The sequence below is a fragment of the Pan troglodytes genome, chromosome 2 (genome assembly GCF_028858775.2).
Source record: "Pan troglodytes isolate AG18354 chromosome 2, NHGRI_mPanTro3-v2.0_pri, whole genome shotgun sequence".
In the NCBI taxonomy this organism is placed as follows: Eukaryota; Metazoa; Chordata; class Mammalia; order Primates; family Hominidae; genus Pan; species Pan troglodytes.
In genome coordinates, this window is record NC_086015.1 from 48,802,161 (window position 1) to 48,817,776 (window position 15,616).

The window sequence follows — 15,616 nt, forward strand, 5'->3', positions numbered from 1 at the left end:
CTTTTGATTACCATTTGCCTGGTATACGTTTTCCCATCAGTTTTTCTGTTTCTTTTTTTTTTTTTTTTTTTTTGAGTCTCGCTCTGTCGCCAGGCTAGAGTGCAGTGGCATGATCTCGGCTCACTGCAACCTCTGCCTCCCAGGTTCAAGCTATTCTCCTGCTCCAGCCTCCCGAGTAGCTGGAACTACAGGCATGTGCCACCACGCCCTGTTAATTTTTGTATTTTTAGTAGAGATGAGGTTGGCCAGGATGGTCTCTATCTCTTGACCCCGTGATCTCCCTGCCTCGGCCTCCCAAAGTGCTGGGATTACAGGCGTGAGCCACTGGGCCCGGCCCCTTCTGTTTCTTAATGTTTTAGGTGTTTATTGTAAACCACATAGCTATACTTTGCTCGTTTTTTTAACTGCTCATGACAGTATCTTACCTAATTTATTTACATTACTATATGATTGTTGATATTCTTAGACTGGTTTCTACCATCTTTCTTAGTGTGTTTTGCCTGTTTCATCTAATACTTCCTTCTCTTTTCTTGCCTTTTTGTTTTTGATCCAGTATGCAGCATGATTTATTGAAAAAAACTCTTTTTCCTATTACATTGCCTTTGCATCTTTGGTGAATTGACTGTACACATATGGGTTTATATCTAACTGTATTCTGTTCTGTTGATCTATATGTTTCTTTTCATCAATATTAAATGGTCTTGATTATTATATAACTTGTTGCTAAGTAGTGTCTTTAGATCAGGTAGGGTAAGTCCTCCAACACTGTTCTTTTTAACAATTATTTTGGTTATTCATTGTCCTTTGCATTTTCATTTACATAGAACCAGTTTGTCAATTTCTACAAAATAGGCTGCTGGGATTTTGAGTGGGGTTGTGTTGAATCTATCAATTATTTTTGGTAGAACTGGCATCTTAACAATATTGAGTCTCCCAATCTATGAACACTCACCAGGTATTTTTGTTTTTGATTTTTTATTTTGATTTTTGTAGAAGTATTCAGGCAAACATGCTTGTATTTGCTTTTTCCCCTTATGTTACACAAGTGACAGCATACTGTGCTATTTTTATACCTTGCCTTTTTTATTTTGGAGACCAAGTCTCGCTGTTTTGCCCAGGCTGGAGTGCAATGGCATGATCTCAGCTCAATGCAACCTCCACCTCCTGGGTTCAAGAGATTCTCCTGCCTCAGCCTCCCGAGTAGTTGGGATTATAGCTGTCTGCCACCACGCCCAGCTAAATTTTGTATTTTTTAGTAGAGACGGGGTTTCACCATGTTGGTCAGGCTGGTCTTGAACTCCTGACCTCAGGTAATCCACCCGCCTTGGCCTCCCAAAGTGCTGAGATTACAGGCGTGAGCCACAGTGCCCGGCCGCTTTTTTTAGATAATAGTATTTTGGAATTTGTCTCAGTTTGGAGGATCTCTCTCTCTCTCTTGTTTTTTGTAGCTGTATGAATGTATCAGATGTATTTAATATGTAATATACAGTATTTAATGTTATAAAAAGAAAGCATAAAGTACTATCGAAGAAACATAAAAGATACAAATAGCTGGGCGCAGTGGCTTACTCCTGTAATCCCAGCCTCTTTGGGAGGCCAAGGTGGTGGATCACTTGAGGTCAGGAGTTCAAGACCAGCCTGGCCAACATGGTGAAACCCCCTCTCTATTAAAAATACAAAAAAATTAGGCATGGTGATGCATGCCTGTACTCCCACCTACTCTGGAGGCTGAGGTGGGAGGATCGTTTGAGCCTGGGAGGCAGAGATTTCAGTGAGACATGAACATGTCACTACACTCCAGCCTGGGTAACAAAGTGAGACTCTGTCTTAAAAAAAAGAAAAAAGATACAAATAATTTCAGTTTTATACTGTTGCTGATTAATAGGGTTATAACAGCTACAAATTTTTTTTTTTTTTTTTTTTTTTTTTTTTTTTTGTGATGAGACAGAGTCTCTGTTGCCCAGGCTGGAGCGGAATGGCCCGATCTTGGCTCACTGCAACTTCCACCTCCCGGGTTCAAGCGATTCTCCTGCCTCAGCCTCCCGAGTAGCTGGGACTACAGGTGCATGCCACCACACCCGGCTAATTTTTTATATTTTTAGCAGAGACGGGGTTTCACCGTGTTAGCCAGACTGGTCTCGGTCTCCTGACCTCATGATCCACCCACCTGGGCCTCCCAAAGTGCTGGAATTATAGGCGTGAGCCACCGTGCCCTGCCAACAGCTATGATTTATTGAGTGAAGATGCCAAGCACTGTGCTAACTTCTTTTGTATACATTATTTTACTTAATTTTCAATATGCCCTTTGAGATAAAGATACTAATTTCCCCATTTTACCCTATATATACTGTTACCCTCCTACCCAACATGTGGTCCTCAGAACATCAGCATCACCTGAGAGCTTGTTAGAAATGCAAAATCTCAGGCCCCACCTCACACTGAATCTGAATCTGAATTTTAACAACATCTGTAGATGATTCATATGCACCTAAAACTTATATGTTCTGTTCTATGGGATAGGTACCCATATTCCCATTTTACAAATATGAAGGCTGAGGCTTGAAAAGGTTCAGCTGGCCCCAGACCTCGCCTAGTAAATAGTGGAGCCATGGTTTGAACTCATATGCATCTGATTCCAGAGCCTGCATTCTGAACTTTCATGTATCCTGCTTGCCATAGGGAATAGAAGGGAAAAAATACTTTGTAGACCAAAAGCTTACAAAACTTTGGGCTTAAAGATAATTTACAGATTTTTCCTGTCCAACATTCTCATTTTCTAGGTAAAGAAATGGGTTCAGAGAGGTTTTGTGATTTACATTAGGTTAACACAAATAAAGCGTGGCAAAACCAGTTCTAGATCCTATGCGCTCTGATTTCCTGTTTGTTCTGTTTCTGTAATGTGGAAAGGGAACACAAAGGAAAGGAAAATAACTTCAGCTTATTCCTTAATGGACCAGTAATCTTTCTCACCACGCTTTACAAATTTCCTACTGATTTTGGTGGCTATTGTGTACCATTTGGAACTTGGGATAATATAATTTATCTTATAAAGCTAGATAACAATGGAAGGCAATAGATACTCCTCACCCCTGTTCTAAATAGAAAATATGCTTTATGTAAATATATTTCTTTTTCCCTATGAAAGTAGATAATTAGCTGTATGTTAGTATTTTTCATAATAAAATGAGTGATTCTCAAGTGCTTATTTTACATTTTAAGTGTACCTATTCTTGTTCCTTTTTTTTTCTCTTTTCCTTTTTTTTTTTTTTTTTAAGATAGGATCTTGCCCTGCTGCTCAGGCTGCAGTGCAGTGGCACAATCATGGCTCACTGCAGCCTTGAATTCCTGGGCTCAAGAGATCTTCCCACCTCAGCCTCCCAAGTAGCTAGGACTACAGGTTCCTGCCACTGTACATAGCAAATTATTATTATTATTTTTTGTAGAGGTGAGGTCTCACACTATGTTGGTCAGGCTGGTCTTGAATTCCTATCCACAAGTGATCCTCCAGACTTGGCCTCCCAAACTGCTAGGATTACAGGCATAAGCCACTGTAACTGGTCCTCTCATTTCTTTTAATATGTTTTCCTTTTGCATAGGTGTTGTCTGGAGGATGGAGGAATAGACGTGTGGCATCAACATCAATGAACAGAGAATCGTCTAGGTCTCATGCCGTCTTTACAATTACAATAGAGTCAATGGAGAAAAGTAATGAGATTGTGAATATACGGACCTCCCTACTCAACCTGGTGGATTTAGCAGGATCTGAAAGGCAAAAAGATACCCATGCAGAAGGGATGAGATTGAAGGTGAGAATGAAATTATGGTCTTCAACTTGTGTGTGAGTTCTTACTAGCAGTCAATACAGTCGTGATGCATGACAATGTCTCAGTCAATGAGGAACTGCATTTATGATGGGGGTCCCTTAAGAGTATAATAGCTATACCACATGGCTTAGGTATGCTGTAGGCTATACCATCTCGGTTTGCATAAGTATATTCTATGATGCCCACAAAACAATCAAATTTCCTAACAGCACATTTCTTAAAATGTACCCCTGTTAGCCGGGCACGGTGGCTCACACCTGTAATCCCAGCACTTTGGGAAGCTGAGGCAGGTAGATCACGAGGTCAGGAGATCGAGACCATCCTGGCCAACGTGGTGAAATCCCGTCTCTACTAAAAAAATACAAAAGTCAGCTGGGCGTGGTGATGCGCACCTGTAGTCCCCAGCTACTTGGGAGACTGAGGCAGGAGAATCACTTGAACCTGGGAGGCCGAGGTTGCAGTGAGCTGAGATCGCGCCACTGCACGCCAGTCTGGGTGACAGAGAGAGACTCTGTCTCAGAAAAAAAAATGTATCCGTGTTGTTAACTGATATATGACCATACCAAGCTAAGTGTTTTGAGGGTGGCAAAGAAATAAGAAATTGTTCCTATTGAAAAGGAACAGAGATTTCTTTTGTGGAACAGTGAACATAGATGGGATAGGGCAAGTCTGTCAGTAGCAAAAATGTTTTAATTCATACCAGAGGGGATAAGGGTACAAGAGACAACAGGGGTCAGAGGAAGAAGGGTGCAATGTGGACTCCTTGTGGAACATGTGGAAAAGAAGTAGTTCTTGACTTGTGAAGGATTTCGGTAGGGAGAGAGAAACAGGAAATGCATGCCTGGCAGGGGGGCATCTCAAGGGTTATTGTGGATGCAGAATGAGTGTAGCATTTGGCATTTCAGCATGGCTCAATGGATGGGTGGGTTAGAGAGGCAAGCAGGCCCGGATTATCAAGGACCAGGAGTGCCAGGCCAAGTTTGTATCAACTCTGCGAATACTGGGAAACACTTAACATTTCTGAGCAACTAAGTGGTTCATGAAGAAAGCCTGTTTTATAGAAACTTAGTCATCTGACCCACTGCTGTTAAGATTTTAGAAGGGAGAGCCCACAGAAAAAGATGACCACTTACGCTGTTTAATATTTCAGGTATGAAGGGTTAAGTATCTAGTCCTAGGCTAAGGTATCAACAGTGGGACCAGAGGTTCTATGTAATATGTATTGTCAATATGTGTTTATATATATATATAGTAATATGAATTGTCAATAAAATATCTGTAGAGTCTATAGTTTAGAATATACATGGGCAAGGGGAGAGGAATTGGAAAGGATGAGGGAAGAGATCTACTTTTTTCATTAAAAGTGAGGATTTTAGTCGCCTGACCTACATTTGAGGCAGTTTCAGGCAATCTAAAGCTCATATTTTTTTGTTTTGAGACAGTCTCACTGTCACCCAGCTGGAGTACAGTGGCATGATCTCGGCTCACTGCAACCTCTGCCTCGCCGGTTCAAGCAGTTCTTCTGCCTCAGCCTCCAAGTAGCTGAGATTACAGGCGCCCACCACCACACCCAGCTAATATTTTGTATTTTTAATAGAGATGGGGTTTCACCATTTTGGCCAGGCTGGTCTTGAACTCCTGACCTCAGGTGATCCACCCTCCTTGGCCTCCCAAAGTGTTGGGATTACAGGCGTTAGCCACCACGCCCAGCCTAAAGCTCATATTTCTATTGAGATATGAGGCTTAATAAATATAGCATATGGGTTGAGCATGGTGGCTTATGCCTGTAATCCTAGCACTTGGGAGGCTGAGGTGGGAGGATCCCTCGAACCCAGGAGGTCGAGATTGCAGTGAGCTGTGATTGTGCCACTGTGCTCCAACCTGGGTGACAGAGTGAGACTCTGTGTCAGAAAAAGCATATGCTTCTAATAGGCCATATACCAAGTCTGTTCTAAAATGCTTTACATATATTAATTCATTTAACCTTCCCAACAACTCTGGGAAGTAGGTGCTATTCTTTCTATTTTACAGTTAAAGAAACCGAAGTCACACAGCTAATAAAGGTAGAGCTGAGATTCAAACCGAGCTGCTACAGTACTCTCAACCATGCCACTAACTGCCTTTCTGATTTACTGAATGATAACAGCAGTGACTCTGAATTCAGTACATCTTGCATTATAATTTTGACTTTTTCTCTTTTTTGTATACTCCTTCCACTGCAGACCCAGTTTTCAAAATATGCTACCTACAGTAAAAATCTAATGTAACGTATTTAGCTCATTTTTTCCCCCCACCAAGCTTCTGTTTTAAAGTAGTTTTTATTATCCTTTACAGAATTAAACTGAATATTCTCCTCAAATAAGTTCATCAGTGGCTTTGGGGGCTGTATGGGTGAATTATTAGGCATTATACCCTTAAATATTTTAGCATAAAAGGATTGAAAAAAGTACCTATTAATGCACTACTCTAGCTTTTTTTTCCCTATTTTTTTCTGGTCTTTATAGCTTGGTTTCAAACTATTACAATCATGAAGTGACATTAATATTTTTTTTCTTTGCATGATTTTTGTGTTTGTCTTTTTTTGTTGTTGTTTTTGAGAGAGGGTCTCACTCTGTCACCCAGGTTGTAGTGCAATGGCACAATCTCAGCTCACTGCAACCTCCACCTCCCAAGCTCAAGTGATCCTCCCACCTCAGCCTCCCAAGTAGCTGGGACTACAGGCATGTGCCACCATGCCCAGCAGTTTTTTGTATTTCTTTGTAGAGATGGGGTTTCGCCATGTTGCCCAGGCTGGTATCCAACTCCTGAGGTCAAGCAACCTGCCCACCTCGGCCTCCCAAAGTGCTGGGATGACTAGCATGAGCCACAGTGCCAGCCTGTGTTTGTCTTCTAATACTAAAATTACAGTGTACATCAAATAGGAAAAGGTTAGGGATAGTTCAGCACTTCTTTTTTATTTGTTGAATAGTTGTTCTTTATTAACATTGTCCCTGACTTGCCTTTTCATCCAGAATTTTCCTCTGCTAGATATATTTTCATTCAAAATACCAAAGAGTAACCAACGTACCTAAATTTTTGTTCTTTTCCGTCAACACTTTAGGAAGCAGGTAACATAAATCGATCATTGAGCTGCCTGGGCCAAGTGATTACAGCACTTGTCGACGTGGGTAATGGAAAACAGAGACATGTTTGCTACAGAGACTCCAAACTTACCTTCTTACTACGGGTAAAGTAGATCCTTGGGTTCCTGGGCTCCTTTTGGTTATGCTAAAGTTGATAGTGGGACAGTCTCTCAGCCTCGGTGGCAAGAGTATACATTTTCTTTGCTTAAAAAGGTCTTGTGATTTCTCACCGAAAATGTGTTCATTCCTATCATTAAACAGGATTCCCTTGGAGGTAATGCCAAAACAGCCATAATTGCAAATGTTCATCCTGGATCCAGGTGTTTTGGGGAAACCCTATCAACACTTAACTTTGCTCAAAGAGCCAAGCTGATTAAAAACAAGGTAAAATACTGGCGTATACTTCATTAAATAAATGAGAAAAATACTAAAGCTTGCAGTATGCCATTTTTGTGGTTGCCCTAATATTAACATTAACTTTTATTTATTTCTCATTGTATGCAAAATTTCTATTTTATCTTTCCTACCCTTCTATATCACACATGTAATTAGAGACCTAGGTTAGATCTTATGGTTGTTATTGCTTGACTAGTTTTTTCTCTTTTTTTTTGAGACACAGTCTTGCTGTGTCACCCAGGCTGGAGTGCAGTGGTGCAAACACAGCTCACTCTAGCCTCAACTTCCTGGGCTCAAGCGATCCTCCTGCCTCAGCCTCCTGTGTAGCTGGAACTACAGGCATGCAGCACCATGCCAGGCTAATTTTTTTATTTTTTTAATTTTTATTTTATTTATTTTTTATTTATTTATTTTTTTGAGACAGAGTCTTGCTCTGTCGCCCAGGCTAGAGTGCAGTGGCGCGATCTCTGCTCAGCTGGGACTACAGGCGCCCACCACCGCGCCCGGCTAATTTTTTGTATTTTTTAGTAGAGACGGGATTTCACCGTGTTAGCCAGGATGGTCTCGATCTCCTGACCTCGTGATCCGTCTGCCTTGGCCTTAATTTTTTTATTTTTTGTACACGTAGGATCTCACTTTGTTGCCCAGGCTCGTCTCAAACTCCTGGGTTCAAGCAATCCTCCTGCCTCATCCTTTCAAAGTGCTGGGATTACAGGTGTGAACCACTGTACCCAGCTGACAAATTTTTTCTTAAGGGAAAGCAAATTAAGTATGTGAGTCTTTCTTCCTGCCAACAGCCAATCAATCAGTTCTGCAGCAGACATCAGCTGAGTGTCTTCTGATTCAGTTCCATCCTGACACTTTATGTCTGGAGATAGGGTGAGATCTCACAGGTTCAGGGCTCAGTCCTACAAGACTGCCCCCAACTTCTGATGCCAATTGCAAGCCCCAGCTTGTCATATCTGTGCTTTCAGACCAACTGGCTGTAAATCAGGAGGTCCATGTTGCCCCTTTCCCTGGGTAAATCAGAAGACTATAGATCTAGTCATTTATTTTATTTCCTTGGACTATGGAGTACTAGTAAGATGAGGAGGAAAAATCATTAGAGCTTCCTGACCCTAAGTCTCTTAAGATTTACTAGAAGTCTTTGGAGATTATAGAACTGCAGCAATAATTAGAATTATGAAGTCACTGATGGGACAGTGATGTCAGAAGTGCAGTAGTACCTTGTAATGAGGCTGGCCATAAGAATCAGAAGCAACTGGAAATGGCTGCTTAACACACAAAAGAACAAAACCAAGAGCCTTCTACTAGTCACTCTCAATGGTAAGCCCTTTGCAGCCTATCAGTGGAAAGTGCCAGAGTATCTGGGACTTGTTTAAGGATGTGCTATTTAAATTTTTCCGTGAGCAAATTGGGCTTACAGCGAGAATACAGAAGACCTTGGGGCTGTCACAGGGTGTTTTTTCCTTGCTGGAGTATTGAGTATTTCACAACTGAGTCCTCTGACCTGGTTGGTACTCAGCTGTTGGCACTCGTTATCACCCTTTAGGCTGTGTGGACCTTTTTAAGGCTTTATTTTTTTAATTAATCAACTTTTTTTTTTTTTTTGAGATAGAGTCTCGCTCTGTCAACAGGCTGGAGTGCAGTGGCGCACATGTGTGACCTCCCCCACTCTTGACATCCTGCCCCACAGTGGCACATTTTGTTTGTGAGTCCTTTAGCCTTTTAGAAGTCATCCTAAATAAGACATTTCTTTAAGAAAATGAAGATAATCATTTAGTGTGGTAAAAAATTAAAAAAAAAAAAAAAGGAAGTGTCAAACCAACCCCTCCTTCCAAGAGGGCTGTTAAAAAATAAAGGTCGGATTCCTCTGGAGAAGGTTGCTTCTGCCAAGCTCAAGCCCACCCTGCAAGTCATCATGCACTTAGAGGCTAGGCTCCTTCCCCGTAGGGAGCTAGGAAAGAAGGGAAATGATACTCACTGAGGTATTGGCTCTTCTCCATTGGGAGGGTGGGGGAAGGCTGTCGTTCTCAGGGAAAGAAGTATTAGGTGAACACACCCGGATCCTAAGGGTGACCCAGCCTAACAGCTCAGGGCTAGTCAGCTGGGGGGCAGAGAGCCTGGCTGGGGCTGTCTCTCTCTGGCTCCAGGTCTGAAGGCACAAGAAAAGGAAGCTTCCTCCCCACTTGAGCACACTGTGATTCCTGTGTCCTTTTGACTATGATGTGGTCTTGAAGTTTTGTTTGATGTTCATCACTACAAATCATACCAAACAAATGTAAACACAGGACTATACTACTCAAAAAGCATTATTTTAATGCTTTTTAAAAATTCCTGAACAGGCAGTAGTAAATGAAGACACCCAAGGAAATGTGAGCCAGCTCCAAGCTGAAGTGAAGAGGCTCAAAGAACAACTGGCGGAGCTTGCTTCAGGACAGACACCACCAGAAAGCTTCCTGACCAGAGGTAGGATGAGCACACAGTCCTTTATCTTGGGGAAGACTGTACAAATAATAGTTTAAGAGCCCTTGGTGATAGACACAACACAATAAGGCAACCCAAATTTTTCTGCAGGTATCTCTTTCTGCTTATTTCTCCTATATAGGAACATAGTGGTTTGTTTATAATCAGATACAGATACCATAGGCAGTGAGAAGGGGGAATTAAAATAATTTTGAATAATCTATAAGTGCTAAAAAGAGATTAATTTCATTTAGATCTACTTCTACGTAGCATATGTAATCTATATATGTTTACTATAGGATAAGAGAGACTTATTTTTCTTCAAAGAATAGCTAGTAGAGAATTAATTAACTGGAAATCCATAAAGGCAAGAGGGTGAATTATTAACAGATCTTAAGAGGTGCACAGCACCCTGGGACTCCTCTAATTTTTTTAAAAATCTACTTCTACTTCTGTTACACCATGTGTAATCTATTGTGCATATTAACTAAATAAAGAGAAACTTATTCTTTGAAGAACGACTAATATGTGGAATGGTTAATTTGAAATCCGTGATCTAGTGATGACGGTCTCATTGTTTTTTTTTTTTTTTGAGACGCAGTCTCTCTTTGTCGCCCAGGCTGGAGTGCAGCAGTGTGATCTCAGCTCACTGCAACCTCCACCTCCTGGGTTCAAGCGATTCTCCTGCCTCAGCCTCCTGAGTAGCTATGACTACAGACCCACGCCACCATGCCCAGCTAATTTTTTTGTATTTTTAGTAGAGACCGGGGGCGGGGGGGGTCTCACCATGTTGGCCAGGCTGGTCTCGAACTGCTGACCTCAAGATATCCGTCTGCTTCAGCCTCCTAAAGTGCTGGGATTACAGGCATGAGCCACTGTGCCCGGCCACAGTCTCATTCTTTTAGATTAGTTGAGAGCAATCAATTAAAGGCTATCTGTTCTCTTGGTTTTGCAATGTGTTAAATATTTTTTTTCATCTTCCCTTTCTTATTGGATCAATTACAGACAAAAAGAAGACTAACTATATGGAGTATTTCCAGGAAGCAATGTTATTCTTTAAGAAATCTGAACAGGAAAAGAAGGTAGGAAATGGAATTAGTAATAAAGGAGATTCAAGATAGTTAGTTTTTTGCTGTGTGGTTTTTATTGCCTTACTAAGTGAAATAAATAATACCAAGTCAATAAAGTAATGGAAGGCTATGAAAAATCAAATTTTGCCTTTAAGATTAAATATGAAATTAGTATTTGTTGCTGGACTTATGAAAATTTAGGGAAGTCAAATTATTTTTCATGTTTAACCAAATTATGAATTTCTTTAAGTCTCTGATAGAAAAAGTTACCCAATTAGAAGACCTCACCCTCAAAAAGGAAAAATTTATTCAATCTAATAAAATGATTGTGAAATTCCGAGAGGATCAAATAATACGCTTGGAAAAGCTCCACAAGGAATCCCGGGGAGGTTTTCTGCCTGAGGAGCAGGATCGTTTGCTCTCAGAATTAAGGGATGAGATTCAAACTCTGCGAGAACAAGTGAGTATAGGGCATCTATAACATTTCTAAAAATAAAAGAAGTTCAAAGCAAATCTAAATTTGTCAGCAAGTACTTGTTCTTTAATACAATGGAAATTGTTTTAAGTGAATTCTTCTGACAGTGTGATTGCATAATTCCTTTACCTGTCTTTTTAAAATAGTTAAAGGGAAGAGAAGGGGAGAAGGAAGAAGTTGTGGTGACATTGCTACATAGTATGCTACTCTAGCAGGCCACGCAGAATTTCACCCAGTGGGCAGTTGTGGTTATCTGAGTCAGTAGGCTCTTTAGAGTTGTGCCTTTTAACGTTTTTGTTGTTTTTCCTTTTCCTTAGGGAGAATGGATAGGTCATACAGGTACATTGTGGGAAAACCCAAAATCTCTTATCAGCTTCTTGTTTATCTCTCTGGAGTTTTTAATGAATATTCAAACTAATATGGGTGGATATTTGTACTTTTGTTTCTCCTGTACACTTTTTTGCACTTTGCCTTTTTCAGTTAATCTTGGTTGACAAGATTAATTTGGTCCTTGTTCTTTTCAGTGTGTTGATTTAACTAGTCTCCTTTGCATGAAAAGCCTGCCACAATGTACACCCTTGTGCTTACCTCCTTAGGTGCGTGAACATTTCAAGGGTCTAGACTCCAACTGAGAATAGGAGAGTTACAGGACATGCATATTTTCAAACTGATCACAAATGCCAAGTTGCTTTCCACGGTGGTTGCAGAAGGGTACCACCAGTAGTGCATGTGCATACCTAGTTTTCTAATGGCTTTTTAGAGGAACTAATTCACTAAGGAAATGTTTGTAAATATATAATGCATGTAATTCTTCTATGTCACAGATAGAGCACCACCCCAGAGTTGCAAAGTATGCTATGGAAAATCATTCCCTCAGGGAGGAGAATAGAAGACTGAGATTATTAGAGCCTGTGAAAAGAGCTCAAGAAATGGATGCCCAGACCATTGCAAAACTAGAAAAAGCTTTCTCTGAAATAAGTGGCATGGAGAAAAGTGACAAAAGTAAGAAATGATTGTTGTATATACGTGCCATATAGGAAGGGGCTGTTTTAAAGAGCATTTTTAGTGCCTTGTGACTAGGGTCTTCATTTTAGCCTCCAGGCCTGCTATGCTAATGTCTTATACACATATTCTTTTATATTATAGAAAGGTATTTACTAAACTTTTCTTTTTCTCAAAAATCACAGAGCATAAACTACGTAAGCTAATAGATATAACGAGAAAATACTCATTGTATTTGTTTTATTGATAAAAAGATTGATTCAGATACTATGTTAAATTTTTACTAAATTTTCCTGTTTAAAGTATTTGAAATGAAAAGTCTTTAACTAATCAAACGTGAATAAAAATAGAGTTGAAATGTTTATCAATCTAATTAGTCCTGTGCAGTATAAGAGATATAGAAAGGTCAGACTCATAGCACAGTGTTTGGGTCCTGATGTTGTGTTTGGGTCCTGGTATTGTGGTTACCAATGTATGCAGTCTCTAGTTACATACTACTTTCATAAGTTTGCATACTATGTGAAAAGTGGTTTAGTTAATACTAAATCTGCCTTACAGTCTTGACAGCTGTTGGTGTTCATACCCTGGGATTTGGTAACAAAGTCTGTGTTTGCCCCAGTCTTAGAGTTAATATTTTCACGGTCTTTTATCATAGACTTGGCCTTGGTTTCCTTTTAGGTTGAAATTGAAAAAGTTCTAATGTTTTTATTCTGCATTCATAAAGAAGACTGTCTCTTTGCTTTTTAAAATTTCATTTTTTAAGCCTTCTTCCATTCTGTTATGACTGAATAGAATAATAAGAGTCACAGTAACTGGGTTGGGGAGAGACTTAAGATATTAGATGCAAAATTACTATCAGGTTTTCTGTTGTTTTTTTTGAGATGGAGTCTCACTCTGTCACCCAGGCTGTAGTGCAGTGGTGCGATCTCGGCTCACTGCAACCTCCACCTCCTGGATTCAAGCAATTCTCCTGCCTCAGGCTCCCTCCTGGGATTACAGTCACACACCACCACACCGAGCCAATTTTTGTATTTTTGGTAGAGATGGGGTTTCACCATGTTGGCCAGGCTGGTCTTGAACTTCTGGCTTCAAATGATCCACCCACTTCGGCCTCCCAAAGTGCTGGGATTACAGATGTGAGCCCCAACGCCTGACTTAGGTTTTCTGTTTTATTTAAACTACTTTTCCCTACAGTGCCCTTTATTTTGTTGGCCATTTTGTTGTGGCCTCCATAATACCTTGACTTACTCCCTTCAGAAGATACTAATGTCTGGATCTCATCAGTTTCTAAACATTGATCATTCTCTAAACAACTTTTACATGATCTTTTCCCACACTGAAACTGAGTGGACTCTCTTCAACATATTCAGTGTTCTAGGCATTTCCTGAAAATTAATATTTTCTACCTGATAGATGATACCGGGTTCTTACAACCTGCTGCCCTTGCTATTTGTTTCCTTTTCTAAATAATTCCTTGGCTGTTAACATTAGCTGCTAGCACTAATTCCTACAAGATTCACTGGCTGCTGTTTCTCTGTCTAGCATTAGGCGTGCCACACTTTCGTCATTGTTTGTTCTTTCTCCTAATGGGAAAGGTGTTGCCTTAACTACACTTCTCCATCCTGTGGCATCTGCTTCTTAAACATGACTTCTAATCCCCTTTGGCACACTGTGTCACATCCTGTGCCTTCTGCTGAGTTATAAGCTTTTGTATTTTAGGGCTCGCTTTCCAACCCATTTCTCACTTTTCCTCCTTGTGGCCCAAAATTGATACCTGACAGAGAACTTAGAAAATGTGTCCTGTTATTTTTGTTTGTCAAACACTGAAGTTGTAAAGCTAGGCATGGTGGCATGCACCTGTAGTCCCAACTATTTGGGAGGCTAAAGCAGGGGGTTCACTTGAGACCAGAATTTGGGGCTTTAGTACACTATGATCATGCTTGTGAATAGCCACTGCACTCTAGCCTGGGCAACATAGTGAGGCCCTGTCTCAGAAAAAAAAAAAAAAAAAATGAGATTGTTTTCTTATTAACAGATGAGCAAGGATTTTCACCTAAAGCTCAGAAAGAGCCATGTTTGTTTGCAAACACTGAGAAGTTAAAAGCACAACTCCTGCAAATTCAGACAGAGCTGAATAATTCAAAGCAAGAATATGAAGAATTCAAAGAACTTACTAGGTAAAGTCTAAATACACATGCATGCACACTTATTTTCTTTCAGTGTTCATTTGCTGTAGTGTTAATATCGATAATTCAATTGGGCATTTTACTTTAAATATTAAACTCTCATAGCAGCAACTACTTTGACATGAAGAGAAAGAGCATGCTTCTAGCTCTTTACTAATATATTCAATGAACTAGGTAATACAGGTGTTTTAAGCAGTTTTTTCCTGTTGAGAATCTATTGAACTTGCATAGTAAATTATTTAAATTTAAATTTGATAATCAGAGTTGTTAAGACTTTTAGGAAGTATAGGTTTGTTAATATTCCTACTTGATTCTCATTATGTAAAAACAAAGATAAATCACATTCATATTATAACTAAGATCAATCTTACCCTAAAATATAAACAAATGTTTGGTTCAAAAATGACATATCACATATGGTATAATCATGGACTATTTGTTTGGGCTTTTGAATTTGAGCCCTACTGTTTACTAGTTGAATCCCTCAAACAGTCTCTGAGCTGTAGTTTACTGAACTGGAGAATGATGGGAATAATCTGAGAGAATAGAGAATATCTCTGATTTAGAGATAACTATAAAGTTATGTGAGAGCATAAACTGTAAAGTATTCTATAAATGTTTGACATTACTTATTACCTGAAATACTCCGTTTTACAATATCTATTAGGAAAAGGCAGCTAGAATTGGAATCAGAGCTTCAGTCTTTGCAAAAAGCGAACCTTAATCTTGAAAACCTTTTGGAAGCAACAAAAGCCTGCAAGCGGCAAGAAGTTTCTCAGCTGAATAAAATTCATGCTGAAACACTTAAGGTAGGTCATCTGAACAATACCTCCACCTTAAATCAGTGCAATGTCATTTTATTAATAATGGAGAGAGTCTGCATGGTCTATCTCCAGATGCAGATGACATCCCATGCAGGTAATAAACACCGGTGTCACACTGGTCCTTGGGTTACTGCTAGCAACCCCACTGATGTATCCCCCCAGTGGTAGGGTGGGGTAGGAAAGAATTCAGCATTTGCAATCAAATTCGAATGTGCCATTAACTTTAGTCAGGGTTTCCTAACTTCTGAGCC

At 40.0% G+C, this 15,616-nt stretch overlaps 1 protein-coding gene across 6 annotated transcripts in view; it reads left to right on the forward strand.

The window, feature by feature from the left end:
* KIF15 (kinesin family member 15) overlaps nt 1–15,616 on the forward strand; it is a 118,688-nt gene that overhangs the window by 37,214 nt on the left and 65,858 nt on the right. For all 6 annotated transcript variants that reach the window (XR_678921.5, XR_008546959.2, XR_010155579.1 and 3 more), the window contains exons 8-16: nt 3,597–3,806; nt 6,925–7,050; nt 7,208–7,330; nt 9,688–9,811; nt 10,814–10,890; nt 11,129–11,338; nt 12,178–12,355; nt 14,391–14,532; nt 15,209–15,350. Coding sequence is in view for 2 of the 6 variants with exons in the window: in XM_516403.8 (XP_516403.5) it covers nt 3,597–3,806; nt 6,925–7,050; nt 7,208–7,330; nt 9,688–9,811; nt 10,814–10,890; nt 11,129–11,338; nt 12,178–12,355; nt 14,391–14,532; nt 15,209–15,350 (1,332 nt within the window). In the remaining 4 variants the exon portion in view is untranslated. The remainder of the gene's footprint in view (nt 1–3,596; nt 3,807–6,924; nt 7,051–7,207; nt 7,331–9,687; nt 9,812–10,813; nt 10,891–11,128; nt 11,339–12,177; nt 12,356–14,390; nt 14,533–15,208; nt 15,351–15,616) is intronic.